The sequence below is a fragment of the Vitis riparia genome, chromosome 6 (genome assembly GCF_004353265.1).
Source record: "Vitis riparia cultivar Riparia Gloire de Montpellier isolate 1030 chromosome 6, EGFV_Vit.rip_1.0, whole genome shotgun sequence".
NCBI lineage: Eukaryota > Viridiplantae > Streptophyta > Magnoliopsida > Vitales > Vitaceae > Vitis > Vitis riparia.
This window is the reverse complement of record NC_048436.1, coordinates 14,014,161-14,040,461: the sequence shown is the minus strand read 5'-3', so window position 1 is coordinate 14,040,461 and position 26,301 is coordinate 14,014,161. Positions and strand designations below refer to the sequence as shown.

The following is a 26,301-nucleotide window of genomic DNA, read 5'->3' as shown; positions in this document are numbered from 1 at the left end:
TCCAAAATTCCAATTCTTAAATTCAATTCCCAAGACTCCAATTTTCAAATAAATTTCAAGAAAATCTAGTTTTCTTTCTAACAGTCTTAATTCCATTCTGGTCTTCAAACAATCTTCTGCTCCTCTTGTTTTTAATAAGCATGAACGAATTTTTCGTAATTCCAAACAATGGAATTTATGGGATTAATTCATGTAAAATAAACGGGTTTTGGTGGGGGCCCCACATATGTGACTGATCGATTGATTGACTAATAGATTGATTTGATTATGATACATGATTGATTTTATTCTGCTCTATGACATGCTCGAAACTATTCCTTAATTGTGCACTAACCTCACTTCTTGATAGCGCTTTATGGATCATTGCCCAGGTACGCATCCACATCAGCTCGGGTCATTTTCTGTATGCATGTTTAGATTCTCACATGTGCATGATCACTCTGAGTATTCATTGATTCCCTCATCAATTGCCATGATTGCTTCATTTTATTAGTAGAGACCCGACTTTAAGGACTTAGAAGGGTGCTACGGTCTTTACCGTACCTTCCCGATAAGTAACCTGACCCCTGAACCCAATCCGGTTTTTCGTATACCACATTTTTCAAATAAGGAGTCACACTTAGGGTTTTTCTTTCTTATTTTGTTTACCCTTTAAAAATAAAACAAAAATAAGTGGCGACTCCAAGTCATTATTTTAATACATAAAAATCATTTTTCAAAATAAAAATCGAGCTCGCCATCGAGTGGGAAACGCATGAGCCGAAATGCGGGGTCCACAATAGGCTAAAGAAATTATTTTTGATGTTTGAATTATCTATTAGAAGCTTGTTTTTAAAAATAATTGAAAACCATTTTAAGAATGGTTTTTTTAGTATAATTTTTAAAATTAAATTTCAATTGTTTTAAAAAACAAAATTTTATTTGAAAACTCTATGAAAATAAGCTAATTCAATTTGGATAACCACGGGGTGAATTGGGTGTTAGAATTTTTTTGAAAATAATTCATTGCAAGCAAGATATAAAGATGCAACGAGTAAATAAAGAACAATAATAAGAGATTGATAAAAAAATTGTTAACTTTTTTATAATGTTTCGACAATTTACTTACATCTACTCTCTTCAAACTCTTAATCAAGTAAAAATTTCACTATCTTCAAAATTTGAACCACAAACCTTCAGTACCTTCACTTAGATTCCAAGGTTTAAGTAACTAGTCTACTTGAATAACTTCTTATAACGAGTACATGAAAGTGAATTCATAAACTCTGGTCCAAGTAGTAAGTTAAGTAATACAAGAAAAACTATGAAAGACTTGAAAGTACAAGGAGAATTTGCAAGTTTTTGAATTGAAAACTTTCAATAAGAACAAAGGAAGGTCTTTTCAATTGAATGCAATTCTCATCTTCATAAATACTCTAAAACACTTCAATTTATAGGTTTCTAGTTCAAGAATCCCATAATTCTCAAAGAAGACTTGACTGATTGAGCAACAAATTTGATCAAGTCACTAGTCATTGGCCATTTCACGCACTAGCAAGTACTTGTTAAGATTCAAGCTCTCAACTAGTTGAGCAAGTGATTTGATCACTCTAGTCGGTCTCAACCAATTGAGCATATGCTACCATATAATTGAGAGCCTACAAAGTGCACCTTGATCATTTGAGTCAACTCAATTGGTTGTACTATAAAGTGCTCAAAAAACCTGGTTTGAACCTGGATCTTCTAACAATTTAAGTTTAATTTCTTAAAACCTTTTAAGACAAGTTTAGAAAAAATTTAGTGTAATATTTTAATAGAAAACAAGAAATCATCTAACTTTTTTTATGAATTTTTATCTCTTTAAGTTCAAAGATGGATGATTTTAAAACTTTAAGCACATGAAAAGGCTTTGATCCAAGTGCACCAACAAGTAACATCCTTACAATAAGTCCTAAGTCAGTTTAAATCTTCATGACATCCTAAATCTCTACTTAATTGATCTTTTTGCATGGTTGTTTAAGCTCTCTTTAAATTTTCGAAAGTTAACCTAAAAAAAGTTAACTTGATTTGAACCATTAAGAACCTTAAACTTGTTTTATGATCATCAAATCTCAATTAGAAAAACCATTGAATTAACAAACTCATATATGAAAAAAATAATTTTATGGACTAATTTTTTTTATAAAAATATTGTACACTAATGCATATATACAAGTTTTCAAAGTATTTTTTATATTTTTCGATGTTTTTTGAAACACGGTAAAAATGGCCTTAAAACAACTCAAGTTTGTTCTTAAAACCAACTAATTTTCAAAACAAATTCTCAACAAAACTATTTTTAATAAAATTTGTCCAACATGAAAATTGTTTTTAGTTATGAAAAACAACCATTTCCAAACAAATTTTAGAACAATTTTTAACATAGTTTTATATTGATTTTAGGAACAAAATTCCGTTTTAACGTCAATTTTTTTTTTTTCAATTTATTGTTCATCAAAGCAACAAATTTATTTTTAAAAATCACCACACAAATTCTAAAAAAAAAAAAAATCATCAAATATAATTTTAAAATCGACTAAAAAGCTTTGATAAATGCATAATGACTTTATGTGCATGTGACAAGAATAGTAGATGGTATTAAATAAAAATAAAAATAAAAGGCTTAAACACATTATTTGGATGGAAGCTTTGCACAATCCCCACAAAAAGTGGAACTATTAACTTCATTTGTCCAATCACTTCAAAAGAAAAAAAATATTCTCTTGAAAGGGATCTTCTTCAAGAGCAAATGATTGGCCCAACCCTTTTTTTCTTCCTTCTTTTCTCCTATCTTGATTTAGTAAATGGCCATTGGTCTCACTTAAAAGAGAATCCAATGTTCTTCTTTGAAAGGGATCTTATTATTATAAAAAAAAAAATGAGATAAAATAAAAAATAATTGAAAATAAACCCATATAAAATATATTTTTTAAAAATATTTAAAAATATATAATAAAAAAAGTTAAATACATTCCAAATTTTCAAATAGATCTTTATTTTAAAAATATTAAAAAACCATTCTCAAAAATTATATTTTAAAAACGTTTTTACAAGTCGTTTCTTAATTGATGATATATTTTCAATATGATAATAATTATTTGATTTCATAGAAGATTTACACTATCTACTCAGATAAGTAATTTCATTTCATGTTCTTCCCCTTTTTCTGTTTTCTCTTCTTCCATTCGTTTCATTTTTTTTTTTCACTTCAAATCGAGAAAAGGAGATAAGAAATCACTATCGGCATGACCTCTTTTCCCTATTCATTTTTTGTCTATCCAATGAAGACTTGGAGGGAAAAATTGAAATGAGAGGGAACGCAAGTGGGTGGGTCACGGGTGAGATTGGAAGGAGACAAAAGAGGAGATTATAATTATTATGGGAGGAAGAAGAAGACAAAGTGATTACTATCATTTCAAATTTTTGATTTAAAAAATACAAAAATAATTAAATGTTTATTATTTTTTTAGAATAATAAGAGCCTATTTATTAACATTTTTTAGAATAAAAAAATATTTGACAATTAAAAAATAGAAACAATTTTTTTTAAAAAATAATATTTTTTATAAAAACATTTTACTTGTTTTCAATTATTTCTTTATAAATATTTTAAAAAATGACAAGACAAATATGAAGAATGATTAAAAAAAAAGTATCATGTATAATTTATTATTAAAAAATAAAAAACATGTTAAACATATTTTTATTTTAAAAACATTATAAAACTATTTTTGAAAACAGCATTAACAAAACTATTTGTTAAAAATAATTTTCAAAAACGTTATCAGACCCTAATTTTCTTGTGCCATGAGAATCATGAGATACATCTTTAAAAGATGGAAGTGCTCTTACAAATGACCTTACCATACATCAACATCCTCTAACAAAAGATAGGCGCACCATCCTTACAAAGGATCAGTACCGATATACCAAAGATGAAGAGTCTATGTCCAACCTTATGGAGATATCAAGCAGCATTTTCTATGGCTTCTTTTCAAGTAGCCTCTCAAGCATTAATATGAAGATGGTCCAATTTCAATCATGATGTAACCACTAATCACTTACCATAAGATAAAGATGAATGTATGATTTTGTGGGTGTGCATGCATTAAAGGGAATAAATTTTCAAAGATGTGGGTGGTGCGTGGGGATGATATGTTTGGTTGGAAAATAAAAATAATTAAAGAGAAAATTAGAAAGTAATAAGAAAAACATTAAAAAAATAAATTTAAATTTAACCCATGATTTGAATTTATTTTTTTGTGCTAGTAATTTTTCAAAATAAAACATGGGATGGGGTCAGTGGCATGCAGTGAGGGAATGGGTGAGGCATGAAACACATTTTTCATGGCAGGTTTGATCTTCAAGTATATTGGGATTGAGGAAGTTTTGTCTCATACCAGGAGTATGACATATTTATTATTTTTATTGTTACAAAACGATAGATTCAACAAAGTTGGTGTTCTATTTGAAATACAGGTGATCCTGATAGGTCGGTAGGTTTGAACCAAATATTCAATTTGAAAAATAAGAAGACAATAAATGGGGGTAATTCTTAATTATTTTCAATTATGTTTGGTTCAAAAAAATAATTTTGTTTTATATTTAATTTATCATAAAAAATATTAAATGAATTAAACTTATATCTTTTAAAATTATTTTATTTTTATCTATTAATTTTAAATCTATTTTTTTTATATCTCATTTAATCCATTATTTTTTATTCTCTCTCTCTCTAAATTTAATCAAACCAAAGGTAAATATGGGTTAACTGAACAAAAAGGTCATTTTCATCCTACTAAATGTTGGACAAAGACGCCCTAGATTTGGGTCAAAAAATTTTAAATTCGTCTTTAATGGGGTAAGTGCCAACCCTAGAAATCCATTTTATAAGATCATTCATAAATCCCATTTTTCATTCTAACTTCTTTCCTCAATGGAGGTGATTGACAGCACCCTAAAGTCGATGGTGTGGCCATGAAATCCTTTCTAGATCATTCCCATATTTGAGCTACTCCTAAGTCTAATCATTTCCCACTAATAAGTCCTATCATTAACCCAAAAGCCCAACAGGATTACCCTACCCCTCCACCTTTCCTAATAAGTTAGTTCTGGTTTAAATTTGGTTTTTAAAATATAAGTAAAATATTTTATACAAAAATACATATTTACCGAAATAAAATAATCCTAAATACACACATATTCAGTACAACACAAGGTGAATGGGTTATGCACCCATTGATTATTTGATACAAAATCTGGAAACATGGAAATGGCAAACCAAACAAGAGAATTTAATTTGGATATCGGGATGCCCAAAAAGGGAAAAACCCCAATATTTCTTTGTTCTCACTTGCTAAGTTTTGGCATATTTACAAATACAAATATAAAAATATATATATATTACACAGCTCTACGTACATTTTTATTATTAATGATATGTTAAACAAGGAAACGAGAAGAGCCCAATGATGCCCTGGCCTTAGTTAGCTGGCTTTTCCCAATGGTTTTTTTTTTTTTTTTTTTTTTTTTTGAAGACTAAAAAAAGCGCTAACCAGAACATTTAATCGCCGGCGACTTGGGTCTCCGGTCCTTGGAACATGAGTCCGGCGAGCGCCGGCCGGAGCTTATCCTTCCACGCGGCGGCGTAGGCCGCTGCATCGCCGGCTCTCCTCCTAACCTCCACGACGACCAAATCATGGGTTAATCGATCAATTTGAACCCCGATTATGAAATTACCATTTGGTCCCTGCAGGTCAACTCCCCATTCCTTCTTCCAATTCACCGTCAGGTTCTCACCTTCGGCAATTTCCTCGATTTTCTCGATTATTTTCTCGACGGGCTCGGCCGATACAAATCGCTCGTCGTCATCCGGCGACGACTTGGACGAGTCATTGAACAGACCCGACAAGTTCAAACCAGACGAGAACGAAATTATGTCGAAGGCATTCAAGTTCGTGGGGCTTCGGTCCTCTTTTTCGGATTTGAGTCCGAAATCTTCTTCATGGAACTTCACCTCTTTGTATCCTTTTCTGAACCATGGGTCCTGCAGGATTTCATCGACGGTGATCCTGGTGTTGGGGTTGGTGTCGAGGAGGCGAGAGAGGAAACGTTTAAGGTCCGGAGACATCCATTTAGGGCACCGGAACTCGCCTTTGTATATTTTCTTGTACATGGCCATGAGATTGGGATCGTTGAAGGGTAGGTAACCGGCGTTCAACACGAAGAGGATGACTCCGCAGGACCACACATCCACTTTCGCCCCATCGTAGCCTTTCTTGGTGAGAATCTCCGGCGCGACGTAAGCTGGAGTGCCGCACAAGGTGTGCAGGAGGCCGTCGAGGCGAATCTGATCCGTCAAGGCGCTGAGCCCGAAATCTGAAACCTTCAAGCACCCGTTCTCGTCAACGAGGAGGTTCTCCGGTTTCAGATCCCGGTGAAACACCCCCCGCGAATGGCAGTACCCGACGGCGGAGATCAACTGCTGGAAATACCGACGGCTCAGATCCTCGCTGAACCGCCCCTTGGCGACCTTCGCGAACAGCTCCCCACCTTTCACGAACTCCATCACGCAATAGATCTTGGTCTTGGTTGCCAACACCTCATACAGCTTCACGATGTGAGGGTGCTGCAACCGGCGCATGATAGAGATCTCCCGTTTCACATTCGCCATCAAGTTGCTCCCAACGATCTTCTTCTTACATATTGCTTTAATGGCCACACTTTGCCCAGTCCTGATATTCCTCGCATGATACACCTTCGCAAACGCCCCACAGCCCAGCAATCTTCCGAGCTCATACTTCCCAAACAAAGCCTTCTCCGACGAGGTAGCCGGAGCGGCCCCACTCCCTGAGCCGCGTTCGATCTCTGGCATGGTATCCAGAGATCGAACCCCCCTCTCTCCAATCAAAATGTCTAGACCCTTCGTATTGAAGGCACAAAAAGAGTTTTTCAATCCGAATCCGAGCTGGGTTTACCCACCGCGATTTCGGCGCTGTATGTTTCTCGAGAAAATGGTGTCCAATCGTTATTAAATAGCTGACCCCGAAGCGCGTGAGGAAAATGAAGGTAAAACCGTAGTTCAATAGTTGGGTAACGTTTTTTATTTAATTTTTTACGATTGGTGACAGACCTTGGCGTCCACGTGTCTGGTTACAAAAAAATAAGAAAGTAAAAATGTTATACACGGGCTAATTAGTAAAATATTGCCACGTCGGCGGCGCCCGCACGTCAACACTCTTTTCTACGCCAGCCACGCCGCGGATCGTTTGAGAATGTTCCGCTCTTTTGCATTTCAGTCCTTTCTTTTCTCCTTTACTATGCCCAATACCCCAGTGGTTTGTACTTTTTCCACATTGCGGAATGAAACTAATTTCTAAAAATAAGCGTGTACCGTATTGAATTTTAAATAAATATTTTAAATTTATGTGTTGTTTTTTCACTTAATTAATATTTAATAGTATTAAATATTAGATTATTTATTTTTATAGTATTTTATTTTTATTAAGTATTAAAAAATAAAAAAAATCAATATATTATTTTTTTATTTAATAAAAAATTTATAATAAATCATGAAAAAATAGAAAAACAAATATTTTAAATTTTGAAAATAAATTATTTTTAGTAAAAAATTAAAAAATCAAACAATCTTTTGGTACAAAATTATCAATTTTTAATATTTTTTTTAAATATTTGTAGGTCATATATGTTTTTTAAAAAAATTTGAAGAAAAATATAAAGGAAATATAATAAAGATAAAAAATAGAAGAAAATTATCTAAATTTATTTAACTTTTATATATATATATAAAGATTAAATAATTTAAATATATATAAATTTGTGATAAATTTTAATTAAATTTGAAAACCCATTTTACTTTCTAGAAACAAAACCTTTGTGACGAAGGAAGAAAGAGTAAAGAGACGTGTAGGTGAAGTTAGGTCGGAGGGGTTGCCTGTTTTGATAAGATTTTACAAAGCTAATGATTTGGACTTTGGTGTGGGCATGATTGGAGCTGGCCATAATTCACCATAATAATATTATAAAGGTACACAGATTTGGCTGTATTCTCACTTTCCCATCGCCAACCCTCCACCCTGTTTCTACGAAATATACTCTCATATTTTTATCTTACTACTTGTAGGCAACTTAATATGACCATTAAGCCCATCGCTAAGTATTTAATTTGGATAATAATGAGTCAATAATGTACACCAGACTACCACCTGTTCTTGGATACATCTTGATATTATAAAAATTTATTGTTTTTTTTTTTAGTATTTTAATTATTATATTGTTGATTTGAGGGACAAATAAATGGGACGGAAATTTGAGGATTTATGATCAAGGACCACTTTTTGAAAATTGGAAACACCCATAATGTTGACCTAAAAATTTAGCATATTTTCCATCTGTCATGGCCACCATCGATGAAGACTTAACGGTAAGAAACTTATAGGTGGCTTACCTTTCACCTTATCTCCCCATTCAACCTTGTGACTTTTAGTTTAGAAAACAACCCACTTGAAGAAGGGATGGTGGGTTCCTCTACAGTAGACTATACTTCATAATACAAGTAGATAAAGTTCAAAATTAATTGACTTTGACAAGTGGTATTAACATGAGGGATGTGTGTTTTTATAAAAAAGAAAAATTATAAAATAAGAATGTAAGTTTGAAATATCCGATTAGTGTGTTTATTTAAAAATTATTAAGATTTTATATATTTTTTACTACTTCCTTTGACCATATAAATATTATCTTTTAATAATATAAATATTATTATAATTATAAAAAATTAAAGATTAGTAATTATTCATTTTTTCTAGAAATCGAATGAGAACGATTGATCACATTTTTCTTAATATTGAAAATCGGATTTTTGATATTGATAACGATTGATCTTATCTAAGTAAACTAGAAAGTTTTTTTTTTTTTTTCAATTATCGGAACTTTAGTTATCTGAGTAATGTAGTCTAAGAATAATAGTGATTATTATATATACGACACTAAATATAGTTGAAATAAGTATATTAATAATTATATTTTAAATTGCAGTGATAATCATAATGACACTTTTGGATATATTACTTTTTGTTTAAATTACATGAATTTTGAATTATTTTGAAAGCATCGTTGTCTCGCGATTAGTTGAAAGGCGCGTGGGAAAGCACACTTTTGACATGATTATCGTGATTTCTTTTTTCTCATTGTTTGATTGATTCTCTGTTTGTGAATTGGGCAGGAGGCTTCCTGGGAGCCCCACAAGCCCACCGATCTACAGAGCCCCTAACCCAACTTTTTGGCAGTTCTGCAAGTCAAATTTATGTGCCTCCCTTTTCACGGGGTCACACGCATGAGGCCTGTGATCCTGCTAAGAGCAGTGGATTGTGTGGTCCATGGGCAACCCTGGTCTTATATTTGGGAGATTTTTTGTGAGCCAAGTGTTACCTCTGCTAAAACACAAAAGATGTCATGGGTGTTGTCACCAATATAGAGTGAAAGAGCCAGATTTGTAGGATATGGAGGCTAGACAGGGTCACAGGAAGGAATAGGAAACTTACAAAAGGGGAAACATGTAGACATATCGTGTGGACAAGACCCAAAGGGTGAGAACTAATTAAAGCTATATAGCGGGGGAGGACGGCAATGGGGATAAGATTTGATGGGGATGGCCTTTAAATAAAAACGGGGTTTTGGGTAGAACTAAAGATATTGGGTTTTAGGATGGAAAGAAAGGGCTTGTTTGAAAATATTTTTCAAAACAGTTCTCCAAAAACAATTTTTAAACATATAGTTTCATTTGAAACTTAAATATGAAAAACATTTTTCCCGACTTAATCCCTATGAAAATACCATGCACTATTGTATAAGTCAAAAAATTTAAAGTAATTTTATCTTTTTATTGATCAACAGTAAAGAAACAGTTGAAAATTTTTCCCTTTTTAAATATACATTACTATTTTTAAAAATAGTTTCCAACAAGTATTTGTATGAAACAAGAAAATAAATTAGTTACTTTGCTTTGATACTATGCATGTAAATAAAAGTGATCAAGTCAAAGTCCTTGAGGGAACCATGATTTGTGCTTGCGTGTGTTTTTTTCAAAGATTTTCATTTATTTCTTCTATATTTTAGCAGTGACATACTGTTACGAACGTTTTGACAACCACATCGTATAGTGAATTCTAATATATTTAATCCATATTTTATGGCTACAATCTTTTTTACTAAGCAATGAAAAATCTTTCTAAGAAAAAAATAAGTCATAAAACTATTTTTTATTTTTTATTTTTGAAATATTATTTTATTTTTGAAAATTATTATTATTACTTTTTCAAAAATGGGAATTATTCAATATTTGTGTCATTTGTTTCAGGCTTTTCTTAATAGTACGGTAATTTAAAAAAGTTATACTTAAATTATTGTAGTAGAAGAAGTTATTACAAATATATGATAGTTTTTGTCATTTAGGAGAGAGGAGATAGGAGAGAGGGTGAACGGATAAATTTTTTTTTAAACCAAAATCATCTTTTCAAATTTCAAAAGACGAAATTGTCTTTTCAAAAGATGATTTAAAAAAAAAAATTCAAAAGGGAAATCGTCTCTTCAAGATACGAGTTCCCTTGAAGAATTGTTTTTTTATTTTATTTTATAATTTGGGGATTTTTTAAATATATACATATTTAAATATATATATATATATATATATATATATATATATTTTTCATGAAACTCGTCTCTTGAAGAGACGAGTTCCCTTGAAGAATTTTTTTATTTTCATTTTTAATAATTGGGGAATTTTTTTTTTCATGGAACACGTCTCTTTCCCTTAAGGAATTGATTATTATTATTATTATTTTTTTTGGGAATTTTTTTTTAAATATATATTTTTTCATGGGAACTCGTCTCTTCAAGAGGCGAGTTCCTTGAGGAATTGTTTTTTTTTTTTTTATAAATAATTTGGGAATTTTTAAATATATATATTTTCATGGAGAGATGAGTTCCCTTGATGATTTTTTTTTTAATAATTTGGGAATTTTTATATATATAAGAGACGAGTTCCTTTGAGGAATTTTTTTTTTTAATAATTTGGGAATTTTTTAAATATATAAGAGACGAGTTCCCTTGAGGAATTTTTTTTTTTTTAAATATTTTTTTTTCCATGGGAACTAAGAGACGAGTCGAGTTCCCTTGAGGAATTTGTTTTTTTTTTTTATTTATGAGGAATTGTTTTTTTATTATTATTATTAATTTGGGAATTAAAAAAAATATTTTTTTTCATGGGAACTCGTCTTTTGAAGAGACGAGTTCCCTTGAGGAATTGTGTTTTTTTTTCTTTTTTAATAATTTGGGAATTTTTTTTAATATATATATATATCTATATATATATATATATATATATATATATATATATTTCATTTCCCTTGAGGATTTTTTTTTTTAATTTGGGATTTTTTTTAAAAAAAAATATTTTTTTTTCCATGGGAACTCGTCTCTTCAAGAGCCGAGTTCCCTTGAGGAATTTTTTTTTTTTAATTTTGGAAATTTTTTTTTAAATATATATATATATATATTTTCATGGAACTCGTCTCTGGAGAGACGAGTTCCCTTGAGGAATATTCTTTTTTTTAAATGGAGAATTTTTTTTTTTTTCAGGGAACTAAGAGACGATTTCCCTTTTGAAATTTTTTTAAAATCGTCTTTTGAAAAGACGATTTCGTCTTTTGAAATTTGAAAAGATGATTTTGGTTTAAAAAAAAATTATCCGTTCACCCTCTCTCCTCTCTCCTATCTCTTCTCTTTTAGGTGGTAAAAACTACCATATATTTATAATAACTTTTATTATTACTATAATTTAAACATAATTTTTTTAAATTACCGTATTATTGAAAAAAGTCTCATTTGTTCCATTCCACGCAATCATCATAGGTTTGGAGCCCCTTCCCAACTCTTTTGTTCAACCAAAAATGACAGGTAAAAAATGCTTAATTTAAAAGGAAGGTTATATAGCGTCCGAGACGTACTTGATGATAAGACAAACTAGCCTCGATGGCCCAAGGTCCAAATTTTAGCGATATACTTGATGGTAAGGTAAATCAAACTGACCCTATGCCCTACACAAGCACACCTCGACGGCCATCATTGGCTTTTGAATCGAAAGCCATTTGTGGTACTTAGGATCATAGGCAAGGTGAATAACTACTCCACTGAAATTGACATTTTCATTGGCGTAGGCAAGCTACGACTGAACATTCCTTTTTATTGTTCAAAATCTGTCGGGATTTATTCCCTTATTGGTAGATCTCATAGCCTACAAAGGCTAGAAGGGATCACTGTTTATTACATCCTATTGGTATCCAGAGGAGGGCTTACTGTTTATCTTATTCTAGGAATAAAAGGAGGGTTAAAGGGCTTATTTTGTAACTGTTCTTTATTTATATTTTTAGAGTATGCGTTTTCGAAAATTGATAAAAAAAAAAAAAAAAAAGTAGTTTTTAAGAATAGTTTTTGAAAATTATTGTTTTATGTTTTGTAAACTAAAAATATATTTAAAAATTTGATATATTTTTCATTTGTTTTAATATTTTTAAAAAATAATTTTTATATGTAGTGTTTTATTTTTAATCATTCTAAATATTTACATAATTATTGTTTAAAATAGTATTCTAAAAACAAAGGAAAACAATTAAAAGATATTATTTGAATATATTATATTTTTTATTTTTAAGAATAGAAAAAAAAATAATTTTCGATTATCAAATGAATTTTTCGAGTCTTTTTGTTTTGCATAATAGAAAATTGATTTAAAAAACAGTTGACAAAAAGATCTTATTCTTCATAACAAAAAAAAAAAAAAAAAAAACATGTTTCATAACCAAAACTTTTTTTTTTTAAATAACATCTTTTAATTGTTTTCCACCATTTTTATTTATTTTCAAATGGTTGTTTTAAAAAATAATTATACAAATATGTAGACATAAAAATTATTTAAAAAAAAAACACTAAAAATCTATTAAAAATATTTTAGTTTTTTAAACAAAATTTTGTTTTATAAAACAATATAGAATAGTTTTTGAACTATTCTTAAATACCATGTTTCAAAACTATTTTAAAAAACAGTTAACAAATATGTTATAATTTTTCTTATGAAAATGGGTTAACAGCCACTATGTGCATCAAATTAAATATAGGGTTAAACCCCTCACATTTTGGCTGAACATACTTAGTTCTTATAGGTTTGAAATCTCATCCAATGTTTCCCCTAGTTTGAATAAAAGATGATGCAACTAAAAATGGTAAAAAAATATTTGATAAAAATTCAAATTAATGAAAATTACTTATATTTAGTTAAAACATTAAAGAAGATGAATGAATACATACGTGGACGGTTGTCCCCCATTTTTTTCCCTCATCACTCATTCCTTTCTCCCAAATTGAAATGAAAAAGTAAAGGACATTGGGCCAGACTGGCCAGTGGAGAAGAAAAGGTTGAAGCTGTAAAGCAAGGCTTATGAGAGTATCAAACAGAGTAGCAGCTGTGGGTCTAAATAAAGGTTGTGGGCCGGTGTGGTTTGGGCAAAAAAGAAAGCAGCACAGTGCACATCCCGTGTCACACACATATCAGGAGCCACGTGAGTCCAGAAATCTCCTCAAGCCTCTCATCAACTCGCCATTCTTCCCCCAGGACCCCCACCCACCCCACCCCACATGGTGGTGGGCTTGGGCCCGTGTCCCCTGGCTTCTTCTCTCTTGTAGCTTGAAGAATGGACCTTCCCAAGGCCCTCTCAAATCATTAATGTAAGAGCCAAGTGTGATGTCCCAATGTAGATCGGGGAAAAAGTTTTTGACACTTATAACACGAATCTTATAAAATAATAAAATAGATGGGTCCAAAAGAGATATTATTCATAAGATTTTGTTACAAATAATATTTGAACGAATATTCAATTTAAATTATATGAAATTTGTTTACTTTATATAAGAAGATGAATATGATGTAATTTCACATCACTCAAAGAATAAATACTCCTTATATATTTGATCTACCATAGAAATCATGAAAGCAATATTTTTTTTTCTTTACATTTGGGTGTTTTTGCTTTCTATTTTATTATGGAAAATAATTTGAAGTAATGCAATTTTGCCCACGAATGTTTTAAGAGTCTATTTGAAAATTATTTTGAAGGACAAATTTTATTATTTTAAATTAAAAAAATTAAAAAACATGTTTTGATATATTTGGGATAAAAATTTATTTTTTAAAAATTTGTTAAAAAACAGGTCGTAGGTTGTTTTTTTTTTTTTAAAAAATTTTTTTTTTATAAATTAAATAAATTTGATAATTAAAAAGGGATAAATATATTTATATTTAATTCCAAACAGTCCTATAAGGTTTTTCTTTCCCAAAAATAATTTGGGCAGAAGAACCCTACCCTTACGGGTAAATAATTGTAACGGAAAAAGCCATGAGGATGAAGAGATGATGATTTAGAGGGAGGCACCCCCCACAGCTGCCAACTTCTGTTTCTTTTGGAAGTGGTGCCCATCACCGTTTCATCATTGCTATGAGATTCACCCATTTTAAATCCAACGGCTACCTCCAAATAATAAATAAAAACAACCCTTGTAAATAAGATTTTGTCACACCTTAATTACAATAAAGTATTTAACATATGGTCCTTTACATAAAATTAAAGCCCTATACTTCTATTCTCTTCACGCCCATTAAAATATGGACATAATCGCATTAGCTTCTTCAAAATCACCATCACCCACATAACCTACTAACTTGAGTTACTTCTCAACAGCATTATTCATTCTAAGGCATATAGAGCTTGTTCCCACATTTGCACCTCCATGCTTCTGGGTAATACTCTGTCGTCACTGGCGTCCCCGGCGGCACCGCCACGTGCACCGGCTTACATGGTGTGCATTTCCCGCACTTTGACGTGCAACGGGGTGGCGATGAGCCGGGCCCGCTCAAATACCTCCGTGCCAGGCTGAAAGGAACGCCTCTATTGGTTTGAATTGTTCTCTTCTGCTCGCTATTATTTAGTGTCTTGTCGATAAGGGTACGCTGGACGAAATTAATTATTAATAATTAGTAACAATTTTGAACATTGGAAACATGATATTTTCTTTAAGACTGTTAAAAAAAAAAATTGCTAACGTGCGCCATTGAAATTTCTATGGGAAAGCGGGGCCAGATGGGGTTCACGTGCGCAGCTTTGGGAGAACACGGTTCCGGTTTAAGCGCTGAGGGCATCAGGCTCATGTTACCGAGACCCCATGAGAAGATGACGACGGCGGAGGCGCTAAGGTGCGCCAGGGGTTGTGTGCGCCGCCATGGGCCATGGTTGGAAGGGACCAATTACCTAATGGTGGTTGGTGGCGCCACCCCCATCTCAGCCGTCTGCGTCCATTTTTGGCGCATTTTAGCCGTATCAGTTGTTTGAAAACAGAGAGTAGTCTCTTCAACTGACCCCATCGGCTCATTATAGCCAAGATTGGCCTACGTTAGTGCCACCGGCGCATTTTAATCCCCCCACCACTATAGTAAGATGAAAATGATAAAAATCATGGAGGTATATTAATAATCAAATGATTCAAATCCACCGACCTGAAAATACAGATCACCGTCAGCATTCAACGAACACTTGATATCTGCAATTGACACAGATATATGAAAAAAAAAAAAAAACCATTAAAAATCCGAGATTTATACTTAAAAAAACAGCTAAATTTTGCTGATAATGGAGATGGGTTAAGGAAGGAAAGTGAAAGAAAAATGAAAATAGAAGTGGGTTTACCGAAGCAGGCAGTTCTGGTACTGCTGATAGAAGTGAGCAGAGCACAAATGGAGAGGAAGAAGATGGAGATGGTGAGGTAAATGAGATGGGGTCTGTGCATAAACCTGAGTGCTGTAGAATTCTTCAACTCCATGAACTGATAACGAAGATTAATCAGTTTCTGAAGCTGAAACTGAAACCTCAGTGTATTTATCTTTGACTCTCTCTTTGTTTCTCCTCTGAAGATCGCAACTTTCGAGTAGATTTCCCACGTCCCATGCAATTATGTCAGCCTAAAACGCCTCAAACTCAACCCATGGCGACACCCTTTTCCTCTCTCTGTTCGTTTCTGGGTGGGGGTGGTTGTGGTGGTGGGAGAAAAAGGTGGGTTAATGGTACGGCTTCTCAGACTAGAGTGTTGCAGAGAGAGAGAGAGAGAGAGAGAGAAAGAGTATGTGTGTTTGTGATTGAATCTATGCGGATCGTCGCTTCCTATGCTTTACCATGTTTGGTTTCTCGGATTCTTCTGCAGCCTTTAGCCTCTGTTTTCAACGATTCCCAAACCCAGAAAGCAGAGCCACCCCCACCTACCACCACCACCACCACCACCACAACCCAAAAACAAAAAGGAAAAAAAAAAGAAAATTTTATTTTTTTAACCCCAAATCGAACGCCTTATGGCTTGTTGATTTTCAGCAAAACGCATCTGTAGTGGGTTGGAGCAGTTCAGACCTCCAACCGCCACTCCCTTTCACCACCGTGGAGCTTTTAACAACGTCCACCTTCTTTAGTCTTTACCATCAAAGTGTCGGTTTGTGATTGGAGGATCTGGACCCAGTTCTGATCACAACCGTGCTTTGTGGCCTGTGGGTAGAAGAGGAGAGGAGAGAGGAGAGAGTCTGGATTTTCCCAGGAAAATATATGGAAATGCAAGCTCCACAGTGATGGTCCTTGGTAGGCATGCATGTAAGGATAGATGACTGATTCAACGCCGTGGCTTTTCACCTATTTTTTTTACCCATGAATCCTCAGATTCTGAAGGCAAGCAAGTCAGGACAAGACGTCCAAACAAATGAGGAAGTAAGTATTTGGAAATAAATGCTTGGTTTTGGGTCTTTTTAGGTGTGCCCTGTGTGCAGACCTAATTCCAAGTGTTGCATTTCCCTTGGTTTTCACTTTCTACTTCTTTCCATGCCTTTTTTCCCCTTGCCTTAACTGCAGGCTTGCTTCAATTATTTTGTGACCTTTTTTTTCTTTCGAACTTTTACTCCATTCCTAGAAGTCTTGTCCAACATGTAGTTGAAAAAAGCATGCCTACTCTCTTAAATTCATCAACAGGGTATCTCACTTGGAGAACCAAATGGACATCCAATATTGTAGGTTTTTTTTTTCTAAGGGCATTGATACCGAAAAATGAGACTAATCATACTCTGTAATATTATACCATTTGTGATTAATCATATTCCGTCCAATATACGATTTATTCTCATTATATATATATATATATATATATTATAAAATTCTTCCTTTTCAAATATTGGTGATAGACATTTTCTAAAACATTGGTGTCAGGTTTGAGTTTAGTGTGATGTTGTATGTAAATTATAGTGTTGGTTTTTATTTTAGGTGTTTTTTTAACAATGATATAAAACATAATTAGAAATATAGAACATAAGTTGCAAATTTGTACATTGTAAATAATATATACAAATTTTTTAAAATGATTTTATCGGGAAAAGTTTTCAAAAATAATTCTAACAAAAAACACCAATTATTGAGAATGATTTTTAATTGGTTTTAGGAACAAATTTTTTGTGAACTCATGTATAAAAAAAACAATTTTCTTAACACATTATCCATATAAATAGAATACACTTGTATACAATATAAAATTTTCAATAATTGAAAACATCTAAAATTTGTTTTATAAAAAGTTTATTTTCAAAACAAACTTATAAAAAGACTTATTTTCTAAACAATTTTCAAGCAAAAGGTTATTTGTTTAGTTTTTGAAAAATGAATCTTCATTTGTTTGCTGATGAGTGGGCAAACATTGGAGGGGGAACAAAGTGGATAAATGAAGGTCCAATATGCTCACCACCATTCACTACATAGTACACATGCATATATATATATATATAGATATATCTTGAATCCCATCGGAGTTGATGGCATAGAGCCAAAAATAATCCCTAAGCACTCAAATCTCTTTACACCCATGAAACAATAGAAGTGGTAAAAGAAACCTCTATAGTCAATTCAAAGAGGGTTTGGGCAAAAACCCAAAAAGAAAAAAAGAAAAAAGAAAAAAGAAAACCTTTTATGAGGGTGACAATGACACTTGGAAAAAAAAGGAATACTTGTGGTGGTATGAAATGAGGACATTTAGAGACACCATCACAATCCATGTTTTATTCTTTTGCCCTTGCATTTGAAGAAGTAGGCAAGCGTGGGGGGATTGAATTTGACCCAATTCAAGAAGTGGGATGTTGATGTAGGAAATAAAGAGCAAAGCCTCTCTGCCCTCCCTCAAGACCACCTTGTTCTTTAGCCTTTGGTCTTATACATAGATTTCCAATGCCCTTCCCCACTTCCCCTTCCTACCAACAGCAACAGCCCTTGTCTCCTAGGGCATCCCTTAAATCAGTATTTGTCCTCAATGTGGGCAGTGGTATTGACCATTGGCCCCCTGCCCCAATCCACATCTGAGGGGTTTGATTGGGATGTGGGAAATTTGAGGGATACATGTGAATGCAATTATCCCTCCTTTGCAGACACCTCTTGTCAATTATTTAAGGGAAAAAAAACTTGGAAAAAAAAAAGAAAAAAGAAAAAAGCTGACACCCTATTGTGATTGGGACAGATGGGACTCTCACTTGTGCCTAATTTTATCTCCAACAGTCTCACAGTTCCCCATTATTTCTTGCCAATTCTTGATATGGTTTAGCACTCTTCTTCTACTGCACAGAAGACTATGCCATTTGCTTTTAATTTGTTCCATGTCTCCTTTCTTTATATCCCATTCTCATTTCACCAATAAATCCAAACTTCATAGCTTCTATAAGGCTATATTTCTGAAAAATTAGAGGAGAATACTAAATAAGTTTATGTTATGTTTGGTTTTAAAAAGTATTACAAAAGGGAAGTGATATTAAAAAAATTATTTTCTTACATATCTTATTTTTATTCTAAAAAAGTATTAACGAATTTAAAATTTGCTAAAAAAATATTTTTTAATAATTTTATTTTAATATCATAGTTAAAAAAATCAAATATAATTAAATTTAATTAATTATTTATGTTTTAAAATTTTTCAATTGCTATAAAAATTTAAATTAAATAAAATAAATTTGAAATAATACATAAAAATAATTTATTAAATTTAAACATTTTCCTTAATTTTTTCGGGTACTTTTTAAAACTTATTTTAACTATGTCAAATAACAATTAAATAATTTAAAAAAATATAATTTTTTAATTATATTTCGATTACACCATTGAGGCACAATATTATGTGAAGTACACTCACTAGTCCCAATCACTAAAAAGGTAAAAAAGTGTAAAAAAAAAAAGGTGGTATCATTTAAATGGAATGGGTAGGCATGGTCCACATTCAAATAAGAAAGTAATGTTTCTTTAGTTAAAATAGCAAATGTTTTGCTTTAGGGTCGACACCTTTAGCCTAAATTAATATAAACTTCCATCTTGTTCTATGGATCTTGTTGGGTTGATGAGTTACATTGATTCATTATTTAATTTATATGATACCTTTCAAATTTTGAATCTTCTAAGTTCATAAATTCTTATTTATACCTCGAATGGGAGTGATTTTGAAAGGAAAAAAAAAAAGAAAAAAAAAGGGAAAAATGGCTTTTGACATTTGAGAGTTTTTTTTTTTTTTTTTTTTTTTATGAAAAATTAAATATTTGATAAATTTTTGAAAATTATTTTAAAAATAATTAAATGGTTAAAAAATGAAATAATTATCAAATTTATCATATGTTTTGAATGATAGAAGATCATGAGTTGATATCTTAGCATATAGCATTTTCCCTTGTCTATATCCGTAAAAAGTAGGCAAATTTCCAACAAAATTGTCTCAAAAACCTGAATGAAGGAAGAGATGGAGGAGAGTGGGAGTAGGGAGTAGAGAGTAGAGAAAGCGGGCATCGAGGTGGGGAGGTGCCAAACAGACAAGAGCAAAGTCGCGTGCTCTTGGGGTGGGAGGTTTCAAATCTCAATATCTGCGGCTTCGTGCAGCGCAAAATTCAGATTCCGCTCCCACTCAGCCCCACTTGTCTACCCTTTTCCCACCCACAAACCAACACACTCCCACTACGACACCGTTTCACCTGGCTATTCGGTACTCACTACTCAGTCCTCTGCTTTGCCGCCACAATGCTAAATGATTCTGCTGCTTAAACCCTAGTCTAATAACCCTTTGACTACTTCAATCGTTTTCACTCCTCTCTGTTTGGAATCGTTTGTGGTTTTGGATTTTGAAGGAATGGAATGTGGGTCGGTGACAAAACCCTCCAAATCGTCCTCAAATATAACCGAAATCGTTTCCAGGTTTGCGAGAGTTTGCAGGTTTAGATCTGTTGGAGTCTTCTCCTCCTCGGAAAACCCTGGTCATAACCGCCACGATCATTGCCCCAGTAATGGGGATGTGGTGATGGTTGAAGGCTGCAGTGACGCGACTGAGGAGACTGAGTGCAAAGCCGAGAAGGTTCATCCTCAACCTGTTGAGGGTTTGAGCAGAAGTGGTGCATGTGGTGGTGGTAATGTGGAGATTTTGAAGCTGTTCGACACTGTTTCATCTCTGAAGCTGGCTTATATTCAGCTCCAGCAAGCTCATATTCCCTATGACCCAGAAAAAATCAAGGCTGCTAATGAGCTTGTTGTTGCGGAGGTTGAAGCTCTCTGCAAGATCAAACGAGCTTATAAGGAGAAGAAGCATTTGGGAAAGGTCAAGCTTGGTTCTTCCCACTCCGAGCTGATTCAAGTGAAAGAGAAGTTGTTGGAACAGTTGAAGTCTCAAGCTACGGCCAAAGACTCTGAGATACTGAGTTTAAGAGGGCAACTTGAGGACTTGGATTTGAAGAATGCGGAACTTACCGACAAGCTTGAACGTAGGTGTTTGGAAGAAGAGAAAGTTGGGGTTTTTAACCAACCTTCGTTTCAGGATGCCTTTAATGCAGCCTCGAAGGCAATTCATGATTTTGCGAAACCATTAATTAGCTTCATGAAGGTTTCGGGTTGGGATTTGGACCTAGCAGCAAATTCAATCGAAGAAGATGCGGTTGTCTATTCCAAAAGATGTCACAAGAAGTATGCTTTTGAGGCCTACATTGCCCGGAGAATGTTTCATGGGATTTCAATCCAATCTTGCAATTTTGAAGATGGTACTGGGTTTGATGACCCGGTTGGTGCCCTGATAGAAGATCCCGATTCGGGTTTTGCCAAATTCTGCAGAACCAAGTATCTATTAGTTGTTCATTCAAAGATGGAAGCTTCATTTTTCGGGAATTTGGATCACAGGATGCTAGTAATGAGGGGCAAGCATCCGAGGACGCCATTCTATCAAGCATTTGTGAAAATGGCCAAGTGTGTTTGGGTTCTACTAGGAATTGCAGCCTCGGTTAAACCCAAAGCCGAAATTTTTGAAGTCAAAAGAGGCAGTGAATTCTCTGATGTTTACATGGAGTGTGTGGAGGGGGACAAGGAAGCCACAGGTGGGTTCGATGAAGGACAAACAAGGATCAAAGTTGAGTTCATGGTGATGCCTGGATTTAGAATAGGAGATACACTGGTCAGGTCTCGGGTTTATCTCTCGAAAATGAGATCCTGACTTCATATGTGCTAAAAGGAGGTGCTTGGACTAACTGGTAACTTTGAGAAAACCCTATCACTTCTTGTTCTGAATATGTTCATATCTTTGCTTGAGTCAGGCAGGAGTTGTTATTGGAGTTTTTGCTTTCACAATAGAGTATGGTGGGATTGAACCCACAAGCTCAAAGTTTGTACTTCTTTCCAGTTCCTAGGTTTTTTATATAATCCATAATGTAAGCTGCCAGGATCTTGTTTATTGTCTTTTTGAATTGTAAATAAATATCTAGTTAATGATGCCACATAATTATTGCATCCTGTTTCTCCACTCGCTGAATCTAACTTGAATTGCTTGAATTGGGTGCATTAGGGGTTGAAGCATGTATAGCTTGACCAGTTGATTTGTTCTCCATTGAATTGCCAAAAGGTTTGATTGAAAATACCTATAAATAAAAAGTTCAATTGAAAATGCTCATACTTACAGGTTGGAAAAGTTCTGGATTACTTATGTTCTGATTTTCTTATTGAGAGGATACAGAAATCCTCCATGATGATAGGCATAATGTTTCTAGTTCAAGACTCTGGTTTACTCTCTGCTGCATCTTTGTGTATGGGGAACAAGTGCAACTACTCCTTTTTGATTTCTTATTATGTGTGCTATGCAGAATCATAAGGAAAAAACATTCGAGATTGGACTTGTTTTTGGAATCTGTCAGTTTATATCTGAGCCCAACTTTTTGAACATGGAAACCCACTGTTCAAATCTCCAAAGGGCCTTGAGGCCAAATTCTTCTGTGTAGCCAAGTGCAGATATGTGCTCAGTTCCTTAATAGCATGCATATAGGTATTTTCAATCAAATCTCCAAAGGTTTGATTGAAAATACCTATAAATAAAAAGTTCAATTGAAAATGCTCATAATTACAGGTTGGAAAAGTTCTGGAATACTTATGTTCTGATTTTCTTATTGAGAGGATACAGAAATCCTCCATGATGATAGGCATAATGTTTCTAGTTCAAGACTCTGGTTTACTCTCTGCTGCATCTTTGTGTATGGGGAACAAGTGCAACTACCCCTTTTTGATTTCTTATTATGTGTGCTATGCAGAATCATAAGGAAAAAACATTCAAGATTGGACTTGTTTTTGGAATCTGTCGGTTTATATCTGAGCCCAACTTTTTGAACATGGAAACCCACTGTTCAAATCTCCAAAGGGCCTTGAGGCCAAATTCTTCTGTGTAGCCAAGTGCAGATATGTGCTCAGTTCCTTAATAGCATGCATATCTGGATATCAATGATTTCAACTGATTCTTTGTGGATATATCAGGGTTGTACCTGTGCAATTTCTAGTGTCAATAAGATTATGTAACATTTTTGCAGGATCCAACATCTTCTCAATAATTAGGTTCTTAAAGCTAGCTTGTTGCAGACTAAATGTCACCATTTAAGAATATGAACGTTTTGGAGTATATGGTGGGTCCAATATATTATTGGACCTATCTTCAAAATAGATGCTTTACATGCAAAGATGAGGAAAGAATTGACTGATCACATGTTGCTTCATTGCCCTAAAGCAAGTCTATGGCAGCTGGTTTTCTCTTTGTGATGATGTGACTTGTGTGATGCACTCTATTGTAAGAGGAACATTTGAGTTGGAATGGATCATGCATGGGAAAGAAACCAAAAAAAAGCTTGGAGGGCCCTTCCCTTGTGCCTATTTTGGACATAATGGAAGAAAAGGAACAAAATGTCATTTGAAGATCTTGAATAATTGGATCAAGCAATTAAATCTTCTTTTATGGGTGTTTTTTTTAATGTGTTAAGAGTGTACATAGATGATCATTCATTGACCATAAAAAACCTCTCATATACATTGTGTGTACCAAATGTTGCTAATATATATAACTGTTTTTTGCTTATCAGAAAAAAAAAAAATCTCAAAAATAGCAGTGCAATGAGATCTGGCTTCTTTATGCTGGTTAGTTTGAGAGTGTAGGGAAACTTTGGTTATCATTTCTCTGTTTGTAACCTCTCAGAGAGGTTCTAGACCTTACAATATGAGCTAGTACGCATTTATACCGAGGGATTTCAAAGGGCTTGTGCTTTACTCTTTAATTATTCTCAGAATACAGAAGAGAGGTCTAAAAAAGGGGGAAAAAACAGTAAAAGAAAAGGACCAGAATGCGGTTCTGCACTCAGAAATTTCTGTTCATACTTTAAAATCACCGGGTACTTTCTTCATTATCCTCTTCATCGGTAGAAAACAAGTCCTTGCATAGCTCTCCGTAGAATCTACAGACCAAATCAATGAAAACAGGGCACTTGAGGTTCTTCCAACAATAGAGAAGCTCTTCCACGTCCATCAAGTCCCTCACTTTGCCTTCTTCCACAATCATCTCCACCAAATAGTTCTCGAAACTCCTGCATGCATCTTCCAGATCTTCATGACCTGAAGCTACCCTTTTACCAGCAGCACCAGCCTTCATGGAAGCTGGTGTAAGAGGTGATGGGAATAGCCTTCTTTCTTGCCCTGCATCAGAGATGCTCCTAAGCTCCCTGACACGGTCCATTTCTTTTTCTTGCCTTTGGAAACGGAAGAGTGATAGTAAGGCAGTAAACCGGTTCTTTGGCGGTGTCTTTCTGGTTTCGCTCTGGCGTGGACGTCTACGAACTTGAAGAGCCCTTAAAAAGAAGGGTCTTTTGAATCTGAACTTGAAGATTGGCTGGAGTTTTCTGCATGGATTTAGAAGCTTGGATTTGAAGGCAATCAATGTTCTAACTTTCATTTCTGAATGATTGGAAGTAGAGTGTGGTTGAAGTAATGGACCAATATGGTGGCTTTTGCTGCCTTTGTTTTCTTTGTGGGGAGCGGTTAGATGGTTTAAGATCTCTGTTGGGAAGAAGTTTGGTACAACAGAGAGAGAGAGAGAGAGAGAGAGAGAGAGAGAGAGAGAGAGAGAGAGATTATGAAGAGGATGGTTGTTAGGTTGTTTGCACTTCTCTTTTGTAAAGGAGGCGGGTATCAATAGTGGGGTTCACGTCTTGTAGTCTGGAAGTGGGATACCATGAAGTAAACCTCTAAACTGATTTTCTATCTCTCCTGCTACGTTATCATTTTTGTCTTCCTTTTTCAATTACCATTCTGCATTTGATTCATTAGCATCGTTGGCAAGAACAATTACATCTGTAATCCAAAATGATTCAGACGTTTCAGTTGCCAGTTGTTCTACAACCAAGTTGACACCCTTGTTCTGTACAGTTTCGTATAGGACATGGGTAGTATGATCTATGCGCTTGCCATCATGTGTGACAAATGGGAATGGGATTCTCATTTCCACCCCTGATCACACTAACCAAACGTTGGAACTTTAGATAACAATGTGTTTCTCCCTGACTAAACACACCCTTGTGAAAGTTATAAGGTGGGGTTTGGTTTAGATGATTTGAAGACCCTACCATGATTACCTCGTTTTTTTTTCTCTTTTCCTGCTTGAAAAGGTTCACAGGCTTGCTTCATACAATAGATTTCCAGAGCTGCAGCTGCAGATTCTTTTGTTTTTGTTAGATAGTTTGCTGAAAAGAATCTCTCTAATATAGGCTGGATTCAGCCTGGCTGAACCATATTCTCTAGGCTTCTCTCCAACCATTCATCATCAGGTGTAGGTAGGTGCAGGACTTACCAATTTGAGTACTATGTGGGCTGGGCCTGAGCTAGTCCTAAGTTCCTAACCTTTGTCTCATCATGAGGGTTATTAAAAGATGTTAGCCCAAAGTTTTCGAAGGTTATTAATTGAATTTTGATGATGACAAAATAAATGATTGGTATTTTATTATTTTCTTCTAGTGGATGCAGGTCTTAAAAATTAAAGTGCCGTTGTTTATAATTTCAATGAAAAGGGAAGATCTCAATGATGAAAAATGGAAAAAAAGCCTAAAAGAATACCATACTTTTATAGCTTTAATTTACCCTTATAAAGTTAGCAATCAAAATGGCTCTATGCTGATCAACTTGTTAAAAGTACCCTTTGGCAATTTGGTTTTTTTAATCTTATTGTAAAGATAGGCATTTTTCACTTCATGAAATATTATTTTTAAGTCTATCTCATCAAAATCAAAACATGGGACACTTTAAAAATTAATATAACATCAATAAATTTTTATAGCATACAATGTAGGGTTATTTGGACCTCCTAAGGGTCGACTCTTGGAGATTAGAGTCTCTAGATGATCAAGTTCAATCACTCGGTTTGTTTGTCTTTGCAATGCTCACCTACATGGCACATTTATTGTCAATAACTAGTCAGATGGTTGATTAGTTGAGCGGGAATTGCTATCTAACAGCTAATTCTTGCACATTTTTTATACAAAAGTTTCTTATAATTGTCAATCGTTATGGGCTTTAAAGACACTTTGGTGCCATTTTTACTAAACTTGTAAACCCTTATTGATTGCATTTTGGAACCTAAATACATTCATTTTTAATCCTTATTGTTTCAAGCTAACTTTTGTGCTAATTGTTATTCATTGCAAGTGTACCATGTGAGAGAGCAATTTAAACAAGTGGTTTCACTTGTTAAAGTTTGTGAACATTGATTAATATCTTGCAAGCCAATTGTACTTGGAAAGAGTCATGCATTTGAAGGATTCTTTAACTCTAGTGGAGT

General features: G+C 33.8%; 4 protein-coding genes across 4 annotated transcripts; 1 reads left to right on the top strand and 3 right to left on the bottom strand.

Annotated features, from left to right (window-relative positions):
* Positions 1-5,225: 5,225 nt before the first annotated feature.
* Positions 5,226-7,028, bottom strand: LOC117916397 (CBL-interacting serine/threonine-protein kinase 11). Its single transcript, XM_034832367.1, has one exon. It carries the CDS (start codon positions 6,890-6,892, stop codon positions 5,582-5,584), a length of 1,311 nt encoding a protein of 436 aa, XP_034688258.1. The 5' UTR covers positions 6,893-7,028; the 3' UTR covers positions 5,226-5,581.
* A 7,597-nt stretch (positions 7,029-14,625) lies between these two features.
* On the bottom strand, positions 14,626-16,823 carry LOC117916744 (EPIDERMAL PATTERNING FACTOR-like protein 6). The gene is made up of 3 exons (XM_034832904.1): positions 15,831-16,823; positions 15,641-15,684; positions 14,626-15,097 (listed from the first exon to the last, which is right to left on the bottom strand). The coding sequence occupies exons 1-3, from the start codon at positions 15,961-15,963 to the stop codon at positions 14,840-14,842; spliced, it is 435 nt and encodes a 144-aa protein (XP_034688795.1). The 5' UTR covers positions 15,964-16,823; the 3' UTR covers positions 14,626-14,839.
* A 3,181-nt stretch (positions 16,824-20,004) lies between these two features.
* Positions 20,005-21,966, top strand: LOC117916741 (protein GRAVITROPIC IN THE LIGHT 1). The gene has a single exon (XM_034832902.1). It carries the CDS (start codon positions 20,317-20,319, stop codon positions 21,658-21,660), a length of 1,344 nt encoding a protein of 447 aa, XP_034688793.1. The 5' UTR covers positions 20,005-20,316; the 3' UTR covers positions 21,661-21,966.
* A 1,664-nt stretch (positions 21,967-23,630) lies between these two features.
* LOC117916743 (transcription repressor OFP17) lies at positions 23,631-24,543 on the bottom strand. The gene has a single exon (XM_034832903.1). The coding sequence runs from the start codon at positions 24,421-24,423 to the stop codon at positions 23,860-23,862; it is 564 nt and encodes a 187-aa protein (XP_034688794.1). The 5' UTR covers positions 24,424-24,543; the 3' UTR covers positions 23,631-23,859.
* Between the last annotated feature and the right edge of the window lie 1,758 nt (positions 24,544-26,301).